The 19927-nt window shown below is 41.1% G+C and overlaps 1 protein-coding gene across 1 annotated transcript in view; it reads right to left on the bottom strand.

The window, feature by feature from the left end:
• The window catches only part of LOC132978526 (myomegalin-like), a 39515-nt gene that overhangs the window by 18278 nt on the left and 1310 nt on the right, over positions 1-19927 (bottom strand). Inside the window, exons 2-15 of the mRNA XM_061043730.1 lie at positions 13534-13610; positions 10734-10857; positions 10490-10647; positions 10241-10397; positions 9431-9484; positions 5565-5856; positions 3762-5080; positions 2219-2356; positions 2010-2129; positions 1837-1929; positions 1505-1729; positions 1241-1399; positions 1029-1130; positions 376-513 (exon numbers count right to left, since the gene is read on the bottom strand). Of these exons, the coding sequence (XP_060899713.1) occupies positions 376-513; positions 1029-1130; positions 1241-1399; positions 1505-1729; positions 1837-1929; positions 2010-2129; positions 2219-2356; positions 3762-5080; positions 5565-5856; positions 9431-9484; positions 10241-10397; positions 10490-10647; positions 10734-10857; positions 13534-13610 (3156 nt within the window). The remainder of the gene's footprint in view (positions 1-375; positions 514-1028; positions 1131-1240; positions 1400-1504; positions 1730-1836; positions 1930-2009; positions 2130-2218; positions 2357-3761; positions 5081-5564; positions 5857-9430; positions 9485-10240; positions 10398-10489; positions 10648-10733; positions 10858-13533; positions 13611-19927) is intronic.

Genomic DNA, 19927 nt, shown 5'->3' with positions numbered 1-19927 from the left:
TTAAAATAGAAAATGGAATATAAGTAAGATATCAATAATAGGTACAAGAAATATTTACACAAATAACAGTCAGATGGAATATATACACACATTTTCAAGATTATTGCACTGTTTGTTTCAATATTGCACTTTGTTATCATGGAGATATTATTAATTATTATTATATTGCAGTTTTAATAAATAATGAGTTAAGGTGGAGGTTACAGTTTTTCAGGCTGAAATAGTCCAGGGTCAGACGGAGTGTCTGTCACTCAAAGGGAGGAGTTATAAAGTTTGATGGCCACAGGCAGGAATGACCTCCTGTGGCGTTCTGTCTAACCTGTCATCTAACCCCTACACTCTGAGATGTTTGTAAGCTGGGTGCTGGGTGCGTACCGTGATGGTCTCCTCGTTGTTGGACAGAATGCAGCGCAGTCTCTCCAGGTCTCGCTCTTTCTCCCTGAGGGCCAGCTGCAGCCTCCTCACCTGCTCCTCGCGCTCCTCCACGCAGCGAAACTTGTCATCAATAGAGCGCTGCAGAAGAGGGGGAGGAAGGCACTTAGCTGCTATTCTGGGCACCCTGAGGTGTGAGAATCATCCTCACCCAGATATTCATCATGTTCTTGTTCAGTGTTCAGTTTGGTAGTTAACAGTGAGAATGAGCAGATGGGGAGTGTTAGAGGCTCCTGGTCCCACACGTCTGGGTATAAAGATGACATTTTGTTCCATCATCTAACTTTAAAGGAGATGTTGATCATTTTATGCTCTTTCTACTCTAAGATGTTTTACTGTTAGTTGAGCCATTTTATGCTGACCTAATAGTTTAGCAGGCCTTTGCATTACTGTACGCTGCTTTTTCATCTGCTGCAAGATGCATGCTTAGCTCTTTTCTGAGGTCAAGCCTCACTGCAGTATACAGGAATCAGTCCGTATTCAACGCAGTGACCCATATAGTTATGTGTATCAATATGCCATTTATTCTATATGAATGTTTCTAAGTTTGAGTGTTCGTGTGTTTGTGTGTGTGTGTGTGTGTATGTGTGTCTTACCTCCAGAGCTCTGTCTCTATCTTTAACCCTCTCTTTAAGTTTCTCCAGTAGAGCATCTCTTGGTTTGGAGCTTCCTGCTGAGTCCAACATCTCAGAGTACTCCTACACAACAATCGTGTACAGTGGAATCAGAAATGTTTGCATGCGCTATCTAACTTCTGACTGTATGAATTAAGAGGGGGGGGGGGGTGTTGGTTGGTTGTGTGGTTAACCTGTAGTTGTTGCTCCTTGTCCTCCAGAGAGTGTTTGAGCTGTGTGATGCTCCTCTCTTTCTCCTGCACCAAAGTGTTTCTCTCTGCCTCACTCTCCTTCAAAGCGGATTCTTTGGCTTGAAGATCAGAGCGAGTTTTCTGAAGGGCGCTGCGCAGGTCCTGATGGACAGATATGAGGTGGTTAGACATGCTATAATGTTCAATACTATGAGACTTCTCTCAAAGGCTTGCTTTAGCCATACATTAAAAAAAATACACCGTTACCTGGTTGTGTTTCTCAGTGACCTCCCTGTGCTGCAGAGCTTCCTGCAGATCAGAGTTGAGTCGATCCTTAAACTGCACCAGGTCCTCTCCTTGTCTCTGGCTCTGCCTCAGACTCCTCTGGCTGGCCTCCAGCTCCAGACCGAGGGAGAACAGGGAGCTCTGCACCCCCACCAGCTCTGCTTGCAGGTGGGCAAGTGTTAGGGACTCACTGACCCCCTCTGGAGCCTGAAGACAGAGGGACCACAGACCAAGTTTAGCATGTCATCCGTGTGGAGAGAAGAATATAGTCATTGATGAAGAAACATCGAGGATTAGCTTGCACCAAGTCTCACCTTGCATTTAGAGAGCTGGTTGTGGTGAGCCATCTCTCTCAGCTTACACAGCGTGGTGTTCTGCCCTTCAATCAGCTGGTACAGCTCCTGGGCCTTGAAGCAGAATAAATCATGGATATAAGCACCCTCTAAACACTATTTATCTACCAGCTCAGGTAAAAACAAACACTCACCTCGCAGTCTTTGCTGCCGATGGACTCCGTTAGACCCTGAATGGTTCTTTCTTGACTCTGAGCCGCCTGACGGATTGAACGCAGCTCACACTCCATCTCATTTAGCTTCTCCTGCAGCTTCTGTAACACAGAGACGAGTATCGCTGTGAGGCTCTCATCAGATGCGCATTTTTATCTAACTGTAATGCGGCATTCTCAGAGTGTCTTACCATATTGTTGGCCTCACTCTCGTGGATCTTTGCCTGCAGGGACTGGACCTGGAGCTGGGCCTTCTGCAGCTCACTCACACACTGACCAGCTGCACACTCGTACTGGTTTAGTTGGCTTTGCTGCTCTTCAACCAGGCTCTGTAATGAATTTCAATTCAGTTCAATGTCATTCAGTTTCAAGTTTAGTTTTGTGACCTAATGCATAACTTTTGTGTGTGATTTAGTTTGTTTCAAATTCATGAAAAATACAGACGCTGCGGGCTGGATATCTTTCACAATGGATTGTGTAATACATGTTCACCATTTAGATACTCTGCTCAGTCACGCGTGTACTTTGTAAAAAGCTATAAGAGCCTCTGAAGTGGTGCGAGAATGTCTGCACGCATGAGTTAACATAAGAAAGTGCTCACAGGCACTATCATCGTTACATAACAAGCGTAAACACGCTTCTAACTTTGAGTGACAAGAGGAAGGACGTCATTACAATAAGCTGATTTATACTTTTACTAGCCAAGATCTATTTATGTTTCAAAGCAGAAATTACATTAAATTTAGATTTTTTTTTTTTTTTGCAAAGGAATGATTCATTTAACATTTCATTAAATAGCATCATTGTCCTAGCCAACCACTGTTGCGATGACATGGGTGGCCTGACTCTGCGTGGATCACTTTGCCTCAAGGGTTCTGAGTGAAAATAGGCCAATAGTGGAGTCACTTTGTCTTAATGTCACCCCACATCTAACCTACTTCAGAGAGCAGCCCTGGCTCCAACATAATTCTCTTGTATTCCTCAAAAAGCTATCCCAAAGAATTATTGTCTTGTAGAGGAGAGATTTTATTTTTTTGCACACAAGCATAGATGCACACTTATGCGGGAAATCCTGTGTTGCAGCATGCAAGTTTAGAAACAGGAAATACAAGGAGACTGTGTCTGCAGGCCGTGTTCTTAAATGTGGATCCTAAAGTCTATCCAAATCTATATGGTTAAATAAGCAATTTGAATTGTACTTATTTTACATGTTTACATTCACATTATGATTAAATATAACTGTGCTCTCCTTTTACTACATGCTGGCTGCTCTTACTGACATGACTACTGACTCTCACTCACACTCTGTCAAACACACATTAGGTAATTAGGCCATTTCCTGTGTTACAGCTTACCTACACACCTGACTGCTCATGTAATGTGTTCCCACACATACACAACTAACTCCACCCCACACACACACACATAATAAGCATTGGAGCTCAAATCCTACTGGGCATGAGCTTTTGGAAGAGGCTGTGGGCAGGATTTAAGTGCCTGACAGCGGGATTATGGGGCTAATTACGCTAAAAAAATAGTGAGAATAATCGTTTTGTGGGCAGGCTGCACTGTGTGTCTGTCAAACATCCAAGTTTGTTGATTGGTTCGTTCATACTGCTGCAGAAGGGAGATAGCAGAGGCAAAATTCACCACTCCTGGATGCCATTTTTCTGCAGAAGTAAAAAAAATTCCACATATTCAGATTCATCACCATCCCCCCGAAAGGTTTAGTACCTGGTGAGGAGGTGGGCGAGGATACTCTTTGTACAAATCTTGCATTAATTCTTCCATGTCAGCCAGATTCAGATTCTGAATGCCAAAATGGATCAGGGGGGTCTCCAGCTCAGGTGTTCTTATGTGGTTGTCTCTTTCTCCAACTTGAGTTTCATAAGAGAATCCCAGAACAGGATTAGGGAGGTCCAGTCTTAGGCCTCCATTACTGGAGCTCCGTCTGAGGAGGACTGGCAGCTTGCTCCCCTTAGAGCTCCGGACCGGTCTGTAGATGGTGTAGCTCTGCAGCAAACACAAAGCCAGAGAGAGGCTGGGTCCGGGTGAGGCTGGGTCATGTGAGGCTCCCTGTTGCTCCTCAGAGAGAGAGTCATATAACCGATCATCAATAGGGTCCCTTGGGGAGCTGAGGAGTCCATCCGTTAAGCCTCCAGGGTGGATATACTCCTCGGTTGTCTCCAAGGATGCTATGGAAGGGCTGGAGCTGGCTTGTCCTGCCAGGGTGCGATCGCTGTCAGACTTCCTTGAGGGGTCCTGAGAACCAGGGACCAGAGTCAAAGAGGAGGGGGCTTCTTCTGAATCCTCCACATGTTTCTTCTCTCCTGCTTCTCCTGTCACACTCCCTCCGATAACACTGGCTGAATATCTGGTTGACGGCCCGCAGGAAATACTTCTTGCCAGCTTCCTTGGCACCTTACAAACAGCTTCATAGTCCGAGTCTGCAACTCGCCAATACGAACATCCACCACACTTCCTGGGTGTGCTATGTACACATCGATGTGAGCCTGCAACTGTTACCTCTGAACCTGCACCTACAGCACACTGAGGGTAGTGGTGCTGAGAGTCGAGACCGTCCTCGGCCCAGGACTCATACAAAGAGTAGACCATGTCGTCTTGGAGCAGGGCGCAGTACTTTGCATGAGTGAGACCTGAAATGTCCACCATCCCATCTCCTGGTCCTTCATTACCCCCAGTTATTGTTACAGCACCCTCCTCTGAATTTGTTTTTCGGTAGAGACCTCCAATGCAATGCCTCAGCCGATGTTTCTCCTGTAGGAGCCGCTGCAGCCTCTCGATGGACAGTGCCTCTACTCGGGCAATCACTGTGTCAAAGCGATACATGCGGTCCAGCATGAAGGTGCACTTAGAGCAGGCGAACTCTCCTCTGCCATCCCGGGTCAGCTCTTGCCCGAGGGCGTGAGACAGCAGCACCTGCAGATTGAGTTTGGCAGTGGGGTGGAAGATCCATCGTCGCTGGTTACCACAGAGCTCCCGTCCACAGATGCGACACGTTTCCTTCATCTTGAGATCAAGCATTCCCCGGGCTTATAGTTATCAAGGAGGGGATGAAAATGTAATTTACTATCCTGGCACCTGAATCCTTGTGATGAATCACAGGTAAACTGAGAAAGAGCTCAAGGTCCAAGCTGTTTCAATGTAAACATGTTTAAGAGCAGAAAAAAATACTGAAATAGTGTGAAACTCCTCATGGGATCAGTCCTTTTTCATGTCATTAAATTGAATGGCTTAACAAAAAATATGATGAGGTAGACAAGAGGAATACATTGCAGATGCTTGTTGAGAATGGTTGCATGTGTTTCTTTGCAGGCTAAAAAAAAAAAAGAGAGGCAAAAATCGATTCATAAATGCTGTGACGATCAATGAAATTAATCAGCCCAGAAGATCTTCATTCATTTGCAGGTGCAGCGGGAATATGACGCACTCTCCTACGGGGAAGTCACGTAAAGGTCTCATCAATCAGATTCAGTATGAATCGGTCTCCCGTCCTCGCGCTTTCACACAACCAACAGCATCGCAGTCGCTCCTGCACCATCGACCTGCTGTGACGGACACACGAGCCGCACCGCACTCCGTCAGGTCCGGGGGAAAGGTAATTATCCGCTGTCCTTTTCCAGGACACAGAGCAGTAACAGGCGTGCTGGGACGGTCCTTTTAAGTCTTTACGCGGTGTCTGTGTCCGAAGAGGCGACTCTTCATTCATTGCAGAGACTTTACTGACAGCCACGGAGGCAGACACGCGCTCACCGGGCTCGGTCGGAGATCCTCCCGGCTGATAACGATGTGGCTGCCTGAACAAGACCTGCAGCAATGGAGCGAACCATTAGGTGGATACGGGGGTGGAGGGGCCCGGTGCTGTCTCACATAGATGCTCCCTTTTGAGTACCCGTCATTATATCGGATAGAAACGGCCTTTTTTTCTTAAAGAAAGCATTTTAAAATGTAAAGCCAGCGAATATCAGCTTTAGTTTTGGTTTAAGCTGTAAGGAAAGAAAGTGACGCTCCCCTAGCGGTCTGTGATTCTCTCCTGCCCGGTTTACTCTGCTCCGTTCGCCTGACTGAACAGGTGAAATGCTCAGTAGCACGGTAACATTAGTGACGCTCTGTAAAATTAATAAAACTGAGCAGCCAGACAGCTCTTATCCTATGGTATTATAAATATTATTTATAGGGGCACAAACATAAAACACAGTACAAGGTTTACAGTGTTAGTCTATGTATAGTACAGCCTGATTATTTCTGTGATAGCTGGCAATATTATATTGCCTACAATATTACAAAATAATAATTTAATACAGAGTTTATATACACACTATATATTCTTTTCAAAACAATTTCATGTGAGCAAATTAATTATAAAATGTTCATCTTTATGATACAATTCTATTTAAAACAAAATCATATCTACACGTTAGAGCAACAGTAATATATTTGCTATAAAACCCTCACAGCCTGGGCTTGACTTGAACCACTTCCAACTCTTCAGTACATCAGTCAAACTGCACTGTTATGAAACAAAACATGCAAAACAAACCTTTTGTGTGTGTTGAAATAAGCATCAACCATTGACTTATTTGTCTTTCTGCAATAATCTTGCAGGATTGTGGTAATGGGGTATTGAACTATACAGGATTACTGCTTTATTTTTTAAACAACAGAGCAATACAATCAATCCTATTCCTGTTCTATTTCTGTTCTTGTGTCATGACTGACCTTAAGTCCTTCTTTAGTATTATATCAGGCAGTAGGCTCAAGTTGAAATGATGTTTTCTCTGCTACACACAACGGTCAGTGAGCAATAAGCCGGTTACCAAGACAACACATGTAGAGCAGTTAAAGATGGCTGACATGTTGTCAGGTAAAGATAGTCTGAGGTTATAAATGAAAAGAGGTCATAACCATACTGGCAGCATAAAAAAGGCCATGCTTGATAGATTATAATGTGGATAATCAATCCATGTTGGGAGTCAGTTTTTCCTGTTTACTGTCAAACAGTCTTAAAGCTTCATAATAGTAGTTTTGTCTGTAATCATACAACAGTAGGGATTTTTGGCCTTTAAAAGCCCCCAGATCAGCCCAGTGTAACAAAATGTGCTTTTGCTTTAGGATAAGTGTTATTTGTATTTGCTGTTGCCATGGTGCAGGTAGTTCAACAATGACTCGATTGTGATGTTGAAACAACTAGGCCTTTCTCACACATCTCTGCATTTCATCTCTGCAGTGACCAGAATTTTGTTTTTCCCAAGGGCACACAAACAGATGGTCATGCTTTCACGCTGTGACTTCCAAGCAGATAACGCCAGCCTAAAAATCCCTGGTTGATATACTTTCACCTTTAAAACAGTTATTTACTTCAGAAGTGCAGTGAGTCAGCGTGGTCAGAGCTTAACTGTTTGTTAATTTTGTCTAATTCAGGTGTTTGTTCGTATTTATTTTAGGATGGTGACAACTACCTATTAAGGATGCACATAATCTGCAGTATGATGTCCATAAATACAAACCAATGTCAAAATGTATGATTCATTTAGTGTTAACATTGTAAATAATATCATTGAAAGGGGAAACCCTGGAGAGGATTGTGTCAAGAAGTCTCAGATGACACTATCTTTCCCTCTATCCAGACATACATTTGATCTAAATGTCTGTGTTGTCTGGGGATCTCATTAAGAGCTCTGATGCTGTGTGACTGTCTGAAAAAGCACAACCTGATATCAGTGTCGAGGTCGCACAGCTCTCAAAGGTCAACCTGACCTATCGACCACCCCGCTGAAATCAGACCTGCTAAACTGCTAACCAGCGAGATGTCTGCATGCACACACGCACTTATGGAAAAGGCATCTCATGGGAATGAACACACACACACACACACACACACAGACACACAAAACAATCCTATCATGAGCCTGATCTTCATGAGTAGATGCTAAAGTAAGCTATTCAGCTGAATAGTTTTGTCTCTGTTGTAGAGCTTGATTAGTTAAAAACTGTGCAATAGACCATTTAAATGCTCTAAAATGCAAAAATCTGTTGAAGGAAACTGTGATAATATGGAATTGACATATATCAGGCTGCAATTTAAGATGCAATATTTACACCTCTGTGATGTCTCTCCTTCAGTATGAATGACATGGAGACGTAATTGGAGGTAGCAACAGAGGCGTTACAGGATCAGTGAAGCCAGCGGGGGAGAACAGCGCTCTGTGTGTGTGTGTGTGTGTGTGTGTGTGTGTGTGTGTGTGTGTGTGTGTGTGTGTGTGTGTGTACAGAATGTAGAGCTCCCCCTGTCTCTATACACGCTGTGCATCTAGAAAGCTGTAACTTCCCTCTATGTACTTGGCATCCTAACCTGCAATTTAACACATCCAAAAACCAAAAGAACCTCTAAAGTAACTAAACCATTTTTATCTTTAATACTAACCAACCACAGCTTATATCCTTAGTGACTAAAGATTTGCACACACAGTACGGAATATCTATGACAAGAACACACTTTCAGCCAACCTGAAATTTGAGTACCGAGCCTGCATTTGCATCCTGCAACTGATTTACAAGTTAAAACACAGTCACAAGGGCCCTGAAAACAAAGCACTGCTTGTGGAAAACGTACACAACGACAAATATGTTTGCAACTGTGATCCGATCAGAAAAAAAAACATGAAACAGCACAGCACCAACAAGATGACTAAAAAGGCTGACTATGGTTATGGTTATTAGTTGCAGAATATTTTCTGTGAGTAGGAGGAGCTGGCATCATGTAAGTGTCTCCCTCCATTTGTCTTTAATTATGCATCAGGAGGAAATGTGTCCTTGGGGATGTGAGAGCAGCTAAAGCCTGTAAATGTAATGAGATTCTTCCACTTTGTGTGATGAGATAAACCCTCTGTAAGACGGACTTTTATTGAAAGCCTCACATGATGCTGTATCCATTTCAGCATTACAGTAAAAAGCTTTTTTTTCTTCTATTTGTTCCTTTTAGAGGAAAGGTCATCAACACATGCTACTGCATCAGCCAATGAGATGTGAACAAGACAAACTCTGGTCTCCTTTTATTATTATTAATAATAATAATAATAATAATAATAATAATAATAATAATAATAATAATAATGAGGTACATTCATTGAAACAATTAGTGGCCTGAACATGATTTAAACAAGTCATTCTTTATCTTTACTTGTCAGCCCTTGTGTGAAACTGCTGTGCTTGACTTGTCCATAAGGAGGCAGAGTGAGTCTGAGATGAAACAATGAGAAGAGTGATGCTGCTCTGACACTTAGTGGAGAGCTCTATAATAACATGTGAAGATGTTTTACACACTGACTTTAATTCAGGTGGGCTGGTTCCACTTTTATATTAAAAACCAAAACTTTTCTTACCTGCATCTCCTGTTCTATGCGCAGTCTTTCTTGACCGAGTTCCTCCTGATAATACTGTCATAAAGGAGAGAGACTATAAATCAGACTGTTATATATTATCTGAAGGTTAGCACATACTGAAACAGGAAAGGATAGTTACAACTTTAATGACGTAGAATTCATCTACATGAATTTATTCACAGATCATAAATTAAAACATTCATACATGGGTGGGGAAAGGGTGTTTGCCTTTAAAGATGTACATGCAGTGTAGTTTTTTTTTTTTTTTTTTTAAAGGTTTATTTTAGGGCTTTTTGTGCCTTTGATGGAAAGATAGGCCAATGGAGTTGGAAATCATGGAGAGAGAGAGAGTGGGGAATGACATGCAGGAAAGGAACCACAGGCGGGATTCGAACCTGGGCCGCCCGCTTTGAAGACTAAAGCCTCCATACATGGGGCGCGTGCACTAACCACTGCCCCACCAGCGCCCCAGTTGTGTTTGTTTTAACAGTAGTTTGGGCATGAAAATAGCTCTGATGACCTACATGCATCGTTGTTAAAATGAGGTTAAGGAATGTCACACATGTGGCTTCAGGAGCCTCTCTTTGGAATATAAGTCTGGAGGAGACACGGTGGTCCAGAGGAGTGCAGTAATGTTAGAAGGTTTATATAAATATATGAATCATTCAGGGTTTGACTATTTCCCCCCTAATGCATATAGAGGGGATAACTAGCTGACACAAATACATTAATGAAAGGTTCATGGGTGCTTCAGAGAAGCCAGAAGACACATTTTGAGAATAGGTAAAGAGGAATCAAAATGTGTTATACCTCCACATCCTTGTCTTTCTGCAGCAGAGATGAAGACAACTCCTGAACTTGTCCCTCCAGCTCCCCCACTCTCAGTGTGAGAGTTGTCTTATCTCCGCTCAGCTCTGTGATGATCGCCTCCTTGGAGCAAAGCTCTTTAGTCAGCTCCTCTATCAACCTGAATAAAGTCAGAGATATCTTCAGTTAGACATGAAGGTGGATTTGGTTGTTTGATATTAATGCTGATTGATGTGTTGTTGTTTTTTGCACCTGTCTTTGTTGGTGCCTGACGGGAAATGGATGCTCAGTGGCCTCTCGTCCTCGGGGATATCCTCCATGGGGATGTCGAGGGACAGGAGGGAGGCTTGGGAGTGTGATCCAGCCAGTGAGGCCATGCGATCAGCCTCGCTGCGTGCTAGCTGGGCCTCCTGGATACGCACATGTAGAAAGTTAGGATTTGAAAATTTGAGACAACTTAAAAATACTAACTGGCTGAATGTGCGAGTGATCAAACCTCCTGCAGGAGTTGAATCTTGGTCTCAAGCACTTGCTGCATGTGATCGATTTCCTGCTGTCGCTCCTGACAGCGCCTCTGCAGCTCTGCCTCATTGTGATTGGTTAAGCTCTCTGCTGTTATGCTATTAAACACAGAGTGAAACAACATGAGCGCTAATCACGAGAGTGTATACAACTACACACACAAATACAAATATAGTCCGAGCAGACACGGACATGATGGTGCCAATGATATGATGTCATCACTTCCCTGTTGTGACATATTGCTCATGGGATACCCAACACCCCTCCACTTATAGCATAGATTAAGTAAGTTGCTGCGCCCATGTTGAGGCTTTTATTTTCAACATGTATTCTTACAGACGTGATGTTCACACAGACTGAAAGTTATAAAAGGCCTGATGAACATTAACAGTGTATTTTAAGACCTATAAGTCTGGACTTAAGCCTTTACTACTATTCTTTGTGTTGTTGTTTTTTTAATTTCCTCCCAAAATCCACATTAAATGTATCATGATGTAAGCATTCCCCTAACATCTTCTGACCCTAACTGTGCGAGCATCTGTCATTTAGTCAGTCGACACTATCCCAGAATTTGTGTTCCCAGAATGGCACACGCCACTGTGTCGCCACCAGTCCTGTTCTGGACCCTCTCTACATACGTTTTTAACTCCGTCCACCAAATGCAACAGCTCAAATAACTGAGATATTTTGAACCAGTCTGTGTCAGAGACAAATGTTTCTTTATGTGAGGAAGACAAGACCTACGTCCTTAGTGCCAACTTCTTTACAAGAAGCCAGGACAAAGACATTTCAGTCATCTCAGTCTGTTGGCAACATTTTTCAGTACAAATAATTTTGTATTAATTTTGCATTTTTTGTTGTTAGATGTTTTTTGTTGATGCTCTCAGTTAAACCGTTATTGATCCTGACAGTGGCAGACTTTGCTTTCAATAAGGTTGATGTCCAAAACAGCAAGAATCAGCATTGTTGAGAGGCAGGCAGAAATTGTTAATTTGCCCAACCTTACAGCTGATAGTTTGCAATCATCAATTGCAAAAACACTTGGTTCTTGAAAATAAAAATTGGTAATAAGTTTGGGGCCAAAAAATAGAAAACAGTTTCTAATCTCAAGACAAACTCCAAGGTTCTCTATTTTAAACATTTAAGCTTTATTTTAGTCTCAATACATTGTCATCACACTGATAAATGCTTGATGCTGAAACACACTTACGTATAAGGTTCACATTAGCAATTTTTGTTAGAAGTACCATGTAGCTTTTCTTGTGATTTGTGTCGTTTCCTAATCCAAAGAGCACCGCAAACAATTTTTGTTCTGTAAATACTCTAAGGCTAACAAGGTAACAATTACCGTTCAGAATCATCTCTGGTCACAGCATTGGTTAACATCAAATGTATGTACTCTAACTATAGTACAGGATGTGCAGCGAGGGAGTGACAACAGCAACTGAAATACAGAGCAGTTAGACAAATTTATCATTTATCATTTCCAACACTTTGCTGGTGATGGACTATTAAAGGTCAACAGCTCTGACCTTTAAGCAGCATCTGTCCATTTCAGCAGTAACACACGGCTGTCTCTGAAATGCCACCATGCTAACTACCCAGTGATTATTACCCGAGTTACCCATGCTTCAAACAAAACCACTATATAAACTATATCAAATCAGAAGTACACAGACAGAATACGTGTGTTTCTCTAGCATGAGTGAAGGCCTTTGTACAGTCCTTTTTTTCAGCTGCGTCTTTTGGATCCGTAATCTGATAAAACATGTTACATACAGAAACCTTCCACACTGAGTCCGATGTGTTTATTTTCTATTAATTGCGAGAATTTTCAGTGATGTCTTGTTCTCATCAAGCAGTGATTGATTTTGTGGTTCTATTACTCCTTGGCAGCATGTTTGAGGTAGGTAACACTACACACACACACACACACACACACACACACACACACACACACACACACACACACACACACACACACACACACACACACAGGGATGGATACTAAAAATGTAAAAAAAATCAAACCTGTTGCATGAAGAATAATAATGGACAAAAGTCAAACATGATTAACATGAGATTGCATTTCTTTTTTCACCTGCAGCAATTTTGGACAAAAAACAACGGACTCAGCGTTCAAAGGCCTTGGATCTCTAACATATACTGGTAAAAAACGTTTAATTAAAAGTCTGTCTCATTATCTTGTCACATTAACAACCCTAACCCTTTTCACAGTGCGTCTACAATAATCCCTCACAAGAATTTTGAAACATGTCAGGGGTTTAAAGCTGTGGGTTGCACTTGAAATCCATGAAGGTTTGCGTGTGAGAGCATTATCTCCAGCAGCTGCTGCGTGTCATACGAGCTGCGAGAGATGTGAGGTGTTAGCACAGTTAAGACCGGACCATGTTGAAGATGAGAACTCTAGAGGGGACACAATTACTCCTCATCAGCCACAGATGGAGATGTATCTTCCAACCAGTACACTCTGTACTGTATTTATCAAATCATATGCAGGCAAACAATATTGGAATTATTCGGTTTTTCATAATGCTCGGCAGTCAATACCTGCCTGTTGAGTCTGTGATTTAGTACTGATGTTAAAGAGCAGGAAGGACCTTTTATACTGAGATACTTTTAAGGACACTGACATTGGTCGATTGTTCCTTTATTATTATAGACTAAGTTGTTTTAAAACCAATACTGACACTTAAAAACTGGGAAACCATTGAAACCACAGGGGGTGAAATGATTCATGTTTGTGGACTTACAGAGCTTTATCCAGAAGCTGCTGTTTCTCATGGAGCTCCTGCTTCAAGCTCTCTACTTCCACCTTCAGCTCGATGTTCTGCAACACATAAAGGAAGGAAGGTCAGTCGTCATCATTGTCAAACATCGGCTCCTCCACAATCAGCACAGATCCATTTTTCCAAGTAAAAGCTCAGGATGTAGAAACACCAAAAGTGGACTGTCAATAAAGTGAACATATCTTTTGTAAATCACCAACAAAGCTTAAACAATCATAATGACAAGCATTGACAGTGCAGGTTATGAAACTGTCTATTAACATAGAATATATGAATATTATCCCACTGCTCAGCCAGGTGTTTTCACTTAATTGGCTGATTAGGTCTCCTCTCAGGACAGACAGGAGTGTAATCAGCCATCATAATTGAAAACAGGTGTGCCGGTTCAGGCCTTTACACCTTTATTATAGCAGACTTTAGGCTTGTCGTAGCACAGATACAAATGAAAACACTAATAATGGCTGCATTCCATTTTAGTGAACCACTTAGTTTCAGAGTCTTGAAAGATTGCTAAGATTGATTTTGTGCATGCTGGCCAATTGTCATGGCTTACTGAGGTTCTTGACAGAGCCAAGAGTTGCAATTGTGCTTTGATCCTCAAAAAAATTAGTCACTTTTATACAGAAGTACATTTGATAAGGTTCAATTACAAAAGTTATGATGTCTGTCAATAAAGCTGAATCTTATTCACTTGGGACATCTTGACAGACACCCTTATTCCATCTGTTAAAAAAACAAGTATGTAATTGATAGCAAAGCTTGTTCTGTACCGCAGAGACAAAGAACACCTGAATCAGTATAAGGACTGAATACTTGAGGTTAAATGACAGAGCATAATAAAGACAACAGAGTCTGAGGTTTTGAGATATCTCACACCCTGTATGTTGTTTTTTTACTTGTTCATTCTTCTTCCTCACATGTCCTCTTCACATGTCTTCATCGCAGCCTGATCTTTCTGTCTCTGCTGTGTGAATTGGAGCTGCTGGGTGTTGTGTATCCTCAATATCTGACCGAGCTGCCACGACTTCTATATTTAGAGCTGAAGAATTCAGAACAGCTTAGATACTCGGCCCTGAGGCCAAAGGCTAAACTCCACAGTTTGTTTACCTGCCCAGGTCCACGGGGGACATTTTATGGACAATCCTGGCTCTAACATTGTGGGGCTAGGGGACAGAGGATTTACAAAGTGTGAACTGAGGGGCTTATTTTTTCCATCCTGACCCCAGAGAGTAGGGAGACAAAGGTTTATCTGTCTGTCTGCTGGACTTGGATCAGAAAGCTGCGCTCTCTCTGGTTTTATCACCTTTAAACACAACAGCTTAGCTCCTTTTTATCTCCATAAATTGTCCACATTCTCTTGTCCCCCGTTTTGGTCGGGTTGCTGTGTCTCTTCTCTTCCTGCTTTTTTTCTACTCTCCTTTCTATTCAGACATGTCTTATTGCCTGTTCGTGCATGTCTCAGTGTGTTGACCTCCCTCTGTCCCCTACACTTAGAGCTGCACGTGCACAAACACTTGCAGGCTGAAATCATCCCATAAGCATATTCCTGCAAGGCACGAGAGCTCGACACACACATTCTGCTAGCGACTACACACAGTCGTTTTTGCACGTGACAAAAGCACAACCTCCCTCCACACATGTTTCTCTGTCTCTGATCCAAAAAGTGACCAATTTTCAGTATCAATCCATCAATTATTTATATGTATAATTGAATAGTGTAAATAATAAAGTACATGATGCCCATTACAGTATCCATGAAACCAATGTAAGATAATATAATACAGAATAAACAGCAACCAAAGATCAGAATTGGTAATTGATATCTGTCACTGAAATAACAGACTTTATCATTATTTGTCATTGAGGTTGCTGCAAGCTTCAGAAAGTTATGTAATGTATAGTTAGAAGTGTTAGTATATGTTAGAAGGGATTTCAGCGTGTTTAAAGTCAGCTGTCTGACCAAAGAATATGGGAAATGTGTTTGTTTCAATTAACACGGTGTAGTTTATGAAGCTTGTGAAATCTAAATGAAATCTAAATGAGCGGTCAGAATAAATCACAGTTTCTGAAAGAATCCAGGGACTGATTTCCACGTGAAATAATACAACTTTTTTATAGTCAGATTTCATATTTTTTCAACATTTTTGGGGGCTTGTAAAATACTTTAAATAAACGCAAATATTGAAAACAATTTATTATAGACTTATAGACTATAGCTTATGTAACTCTGAGCAGACGTGTTGGTCTGCATAGCTGATGAAGCTAAGATCCATCTGAATGCTTTAATTATGAATAATGTTACACAGCAGTAAGAGGCACATGTATTCCACTGAGTGTGCGTATGTAAACAACTTGGCTTACAGTAAAGAGAGACATTTGCCCGTCTTGAAAAACAGCTCTAAATATAGACTTCCATCACGGTGCACCTGCTATTCTGGCCTCTGCTGGCCCGCCAGCCCTCAGCAACACAGATCCCCTAATAACCCGTCCAGAGAGACGACTGCACTGAAACACTGACAGAAGTGTCGACGTCCACTGACCAAACACACCTGCAGCACTCATGGGTTGTTCTTTTCATGTCGTCCACATGTTTGAGGTCACTGAAAACTGCAGAAACCGACTCATTACTTTGGCTGCAGTGCATTTCAGGAGATATGGATTCATATTACTTTGCATCAATAATAATAATAATACAATAATACATAGAAAATAAAGTTTCCTTAATCTATTTATAAGCTATTGACAAAGGTTTGAATGCCTGAAACAACACAAAATATGGATCAACATGAAACAGACAGCAGTTGAGAATGAGTCAATAAATAACAGGAAACTACTGCGTTTGTTCATGAAGAAAAAGATGAAAGATACACATGCTGAGAAAAGAATCTCTTCTGGTTTGGCAACAACATTACAAATCCTCCTTCTGCAAACTCTGATTGTCTGCTGCTTGTCCCTTTCCTTAGTTGGGTTTAAGTATCAGGAGTGACATTCCCTTACCCTTACCATAATGGGGAAAGATATGGCACTAAAGCACTCTTCTTTAAGCTTTTTGAAATATTTCTACGCTCTAATGAGAACAGAGATGTTTCATTACGACAAAATCTGGACCGAGGTTATCATAGTTTATGATTTTTCTTTAGTTTTTATTTTTGTCATTTTGACTTTTAGTTTCCAATTTCAGTTGAGTTGTCAGAAGCATATCATGCAATATTAATAAATTCAAATAATGAAGATAAACTACCATAACCATCCATAAAAGAAACAAACATAACAGCACTGGGTTGGCCTCCCTGGTCTGGTTGTGTCTACATCAGAAACACACTCAGTGTTTCTGTTGACACACGCTCATGAACAGACAGTGAAGTACATCACGTCTCCAGCTGCGTAACTCGACCAGCTTTCTCTCCCTCCCTGCTATCAACATTTCAACAATAATCCATATCATTGAAAACGAAAAGGGAGGATTTTCTTCACCTGAAGTGAAACGAGTGTTCTGCAAACTGGCTGATTAATTTCCAAATTTCTTTTTTTACATTTTTGTTTTCGCTTTTTCATTTCTGGACAGACTCTTTTTTTTTAACAAATCGAAATGATCCGCTTATATAACTTGATTATGTTGACATATTGTCATTTGATCTTTTCAAGAGGTCATTAATCTTTCTATATCACATCATAGCATTTCCTTTGCTTTGGTGATATTACTTGAATTACATACACAAAAACAGTGATGTTTTGTATTGCAATCAAATGAACACATGTGATAAACAAATGTCCCTGATCTATAAATAGAGTCTGTGGAGCTCAGAGAGAGAGATCAGTATGTGCTCAGGACCACCACACACCTCGTCTGTACTGTATTACACTGAAAGGCTTTGGAGAGAAGCCAGGAACGCACACACACACACACACACACACACACACACACACACACACACACACACACACACACACACACACACACACACACACACTCAACCAGCAGAGCAGGTCAGGTAACAACTTCTTCACAAAAATTGAGACACAAAAGATAATGTGATTATACTGATCGACTTTTGAACAATGACAGTGAGAGATTGTGAAGCTTCAGTATTAAATCCAGTCTATATGATATGAGATCAGTTCTTCAATCACAGCAGATTGTAGAGGATCAGTGACAGACACTCAGGTCTTTATTGGCTGGATCAAACTGTCAGTCACTGTCAGTTTGTTATTTGGATAACAAATGTTTTTTTTTAAGTTAAAAAGGGAATGGGGTGCCGGTTGGTTACATTGCACCCCTCCTTAGTTGAACTCCGACCCTCAGCACTTTCCCCACATGACATTTTCTACTCTGCCCTCTCAATTTCCTTCTCTATCCACAATCCTGTCCTCTAGAATAAAGGCAAAAAGAGCCCCAAAAATAAATAATGAATGAAAAAAGAAAGGATTTCAAATGAAGGGTGAAAGAGGGAGCAGAGTTTTAAAAGCTGGCTGACTCATGAAAACAGTCAACAGCTGAACCTCAATGTGACTTAGTTCAGAGTACACTAGAGGTGGGGGAAAACATTTATTCAGCATAGTATCGCGATATTTTGTGTGGCGATATTATATCATTTCATGGCCGCCAAGTATCTATATTTTATCTTAATATTATTAAAACATTTTTGCAAGACAAGAGACAATTACAGTGAGCACAGGCCAGAAAAGGGGTATATTCATGTTTTATGTATGTGTGTGTAATTAAGTGAATAATAGACTCTCTGGTGAGGGGTATGAAGATTTTTAGAAAAAAAAATCATGTTCAAGTTGGATTAGCCTGAAATACCAACAGATCAGATTGTGAAGTTCATGCAGCCTTTTACAGGGTTTTAGTTTTATCACAGTGTTGGTCAGTCTGTGGGAAGGACTCCCCTTGTGTAGAAATAAAAAGACTTAAGTGAGATTAATAGACTGAGAATGTTTTCTTATTTGACCAAGCAGTTCTTGATTTAGTTTAGTTTTGTGGACAACATATGCAGTTATAAAAGTTGAATCGCAATATATTGTATCGCGATTCTCAGCATATCGCAAATGTTTAAAATCTCGTATCATGACTCAAGTATCGCGATAATATCGTATCGTGGGGCCTGGAGTAGAGCACACAGTCCATTATTTCATGCTACACCGCTGGCTATGTGACTCAATTCTGGAGACATGACCAGAGTAACACAACATTTTTCATTCAACAGAAGAACTTAAAGTCTTCGACGATCACTGTTGCCTCAATATAAACAACAATGAAAAAACTTTACCTGAATGAAATGCAATTTAAAATCAGTATTTTCACAAATGAAATGAAATCAAGCATTTAACCTCCATATATTCATCTAATTACCCCAGCTGAGGGTATTTTGACAGGTACCAATCTAGCACTAGTGCTTTGCTCGCTCTGACATAAAATGTTGATTCAAATGATATAGTTGCATATTTTAAAAGGTCTCCTTGTCAGTGTAGAGACCTTGTCAGTGGCCCAATGTAACGCCATAACGTACCTGAAGAACCTTTCAGGGCATTTACAAAGCAGCTACATAGAATGTGGATCAATAGTCGAATTCTGACACACAAAAATGTTTCCACAGCAAAATTGATCAGCTGTATTTGCTTTAGTGCAAGAGTAGATAAAAGACACTGACAATGGATTTTTACATGAACTTTAAGCCCTTTGAAAATGCTGACTGGTGCAACAGATTTACTTTCGTTAGTACCATAAAAGAACTGAGGAGGGGTCAGACAAAACGTATCATGTGATACAATAAGTGCTCAAGGTGCCAAATATAAATGTTTTAAGAAATACCTCTTAACAGATTTCCCTGGAAATTGACTCACTTTTGAACACATGATATAACACGAGGGTAACGTGAATGGAAGTTAATTGGCCAAAGGGAAAAACAGACAGTTGGATAAAGTAGCATCGCAGCATAAAGCAGTTAAAGGATAATAAGAGATGTAACTGACACAAAGTTGCTTTGAATAAATCAATTAGTACTGTTTTGTTTGATGTTGTTTTGTAGCCTAACAATGGATGCCGCCATATTGAAAATGCTGTCTCAACCTCAACATAGTAACAGACAAAGAGGTGGGCCCAAAAGCCTCCTAGCAAACAGATACAACAAACTTTCGTGCAGTTGTATCAGTCATGCAAAACTATTTTCCTTCATAAAATCAAAACACGGGAGCTATAAAGAAATTCACCCGTGTACAATCGTTGTTTTTTTGTACCAGGCTGTAAACATTTGTATTTCTGCTATCAAAATGGGCATGTTAGAATTAAGAGTGGGTGTGAATCTGACCTCCGGGGCTTTTGGAGCCAGCCCCAAGAGGACAAGTAAGGAACTGCAGT

The sequence above is a fragment of the Labrus mixtus genome, chromosome 8 (genome assembly GCF_963584025.1).
Source record: "Labrus mixtus chromosome 8, fLabMix1.1, whole genome shotgun sequence".
NCBI lineage: Eukaryota > Metazoa > Chordata > Actinopteri > Labriformes > Labridae > Labrus > Labrus mixtus.
Note: the sequence above shows the minus strand (reverse complement) of the source record. Positions and strands in the feature narration are given on the sequence as shown.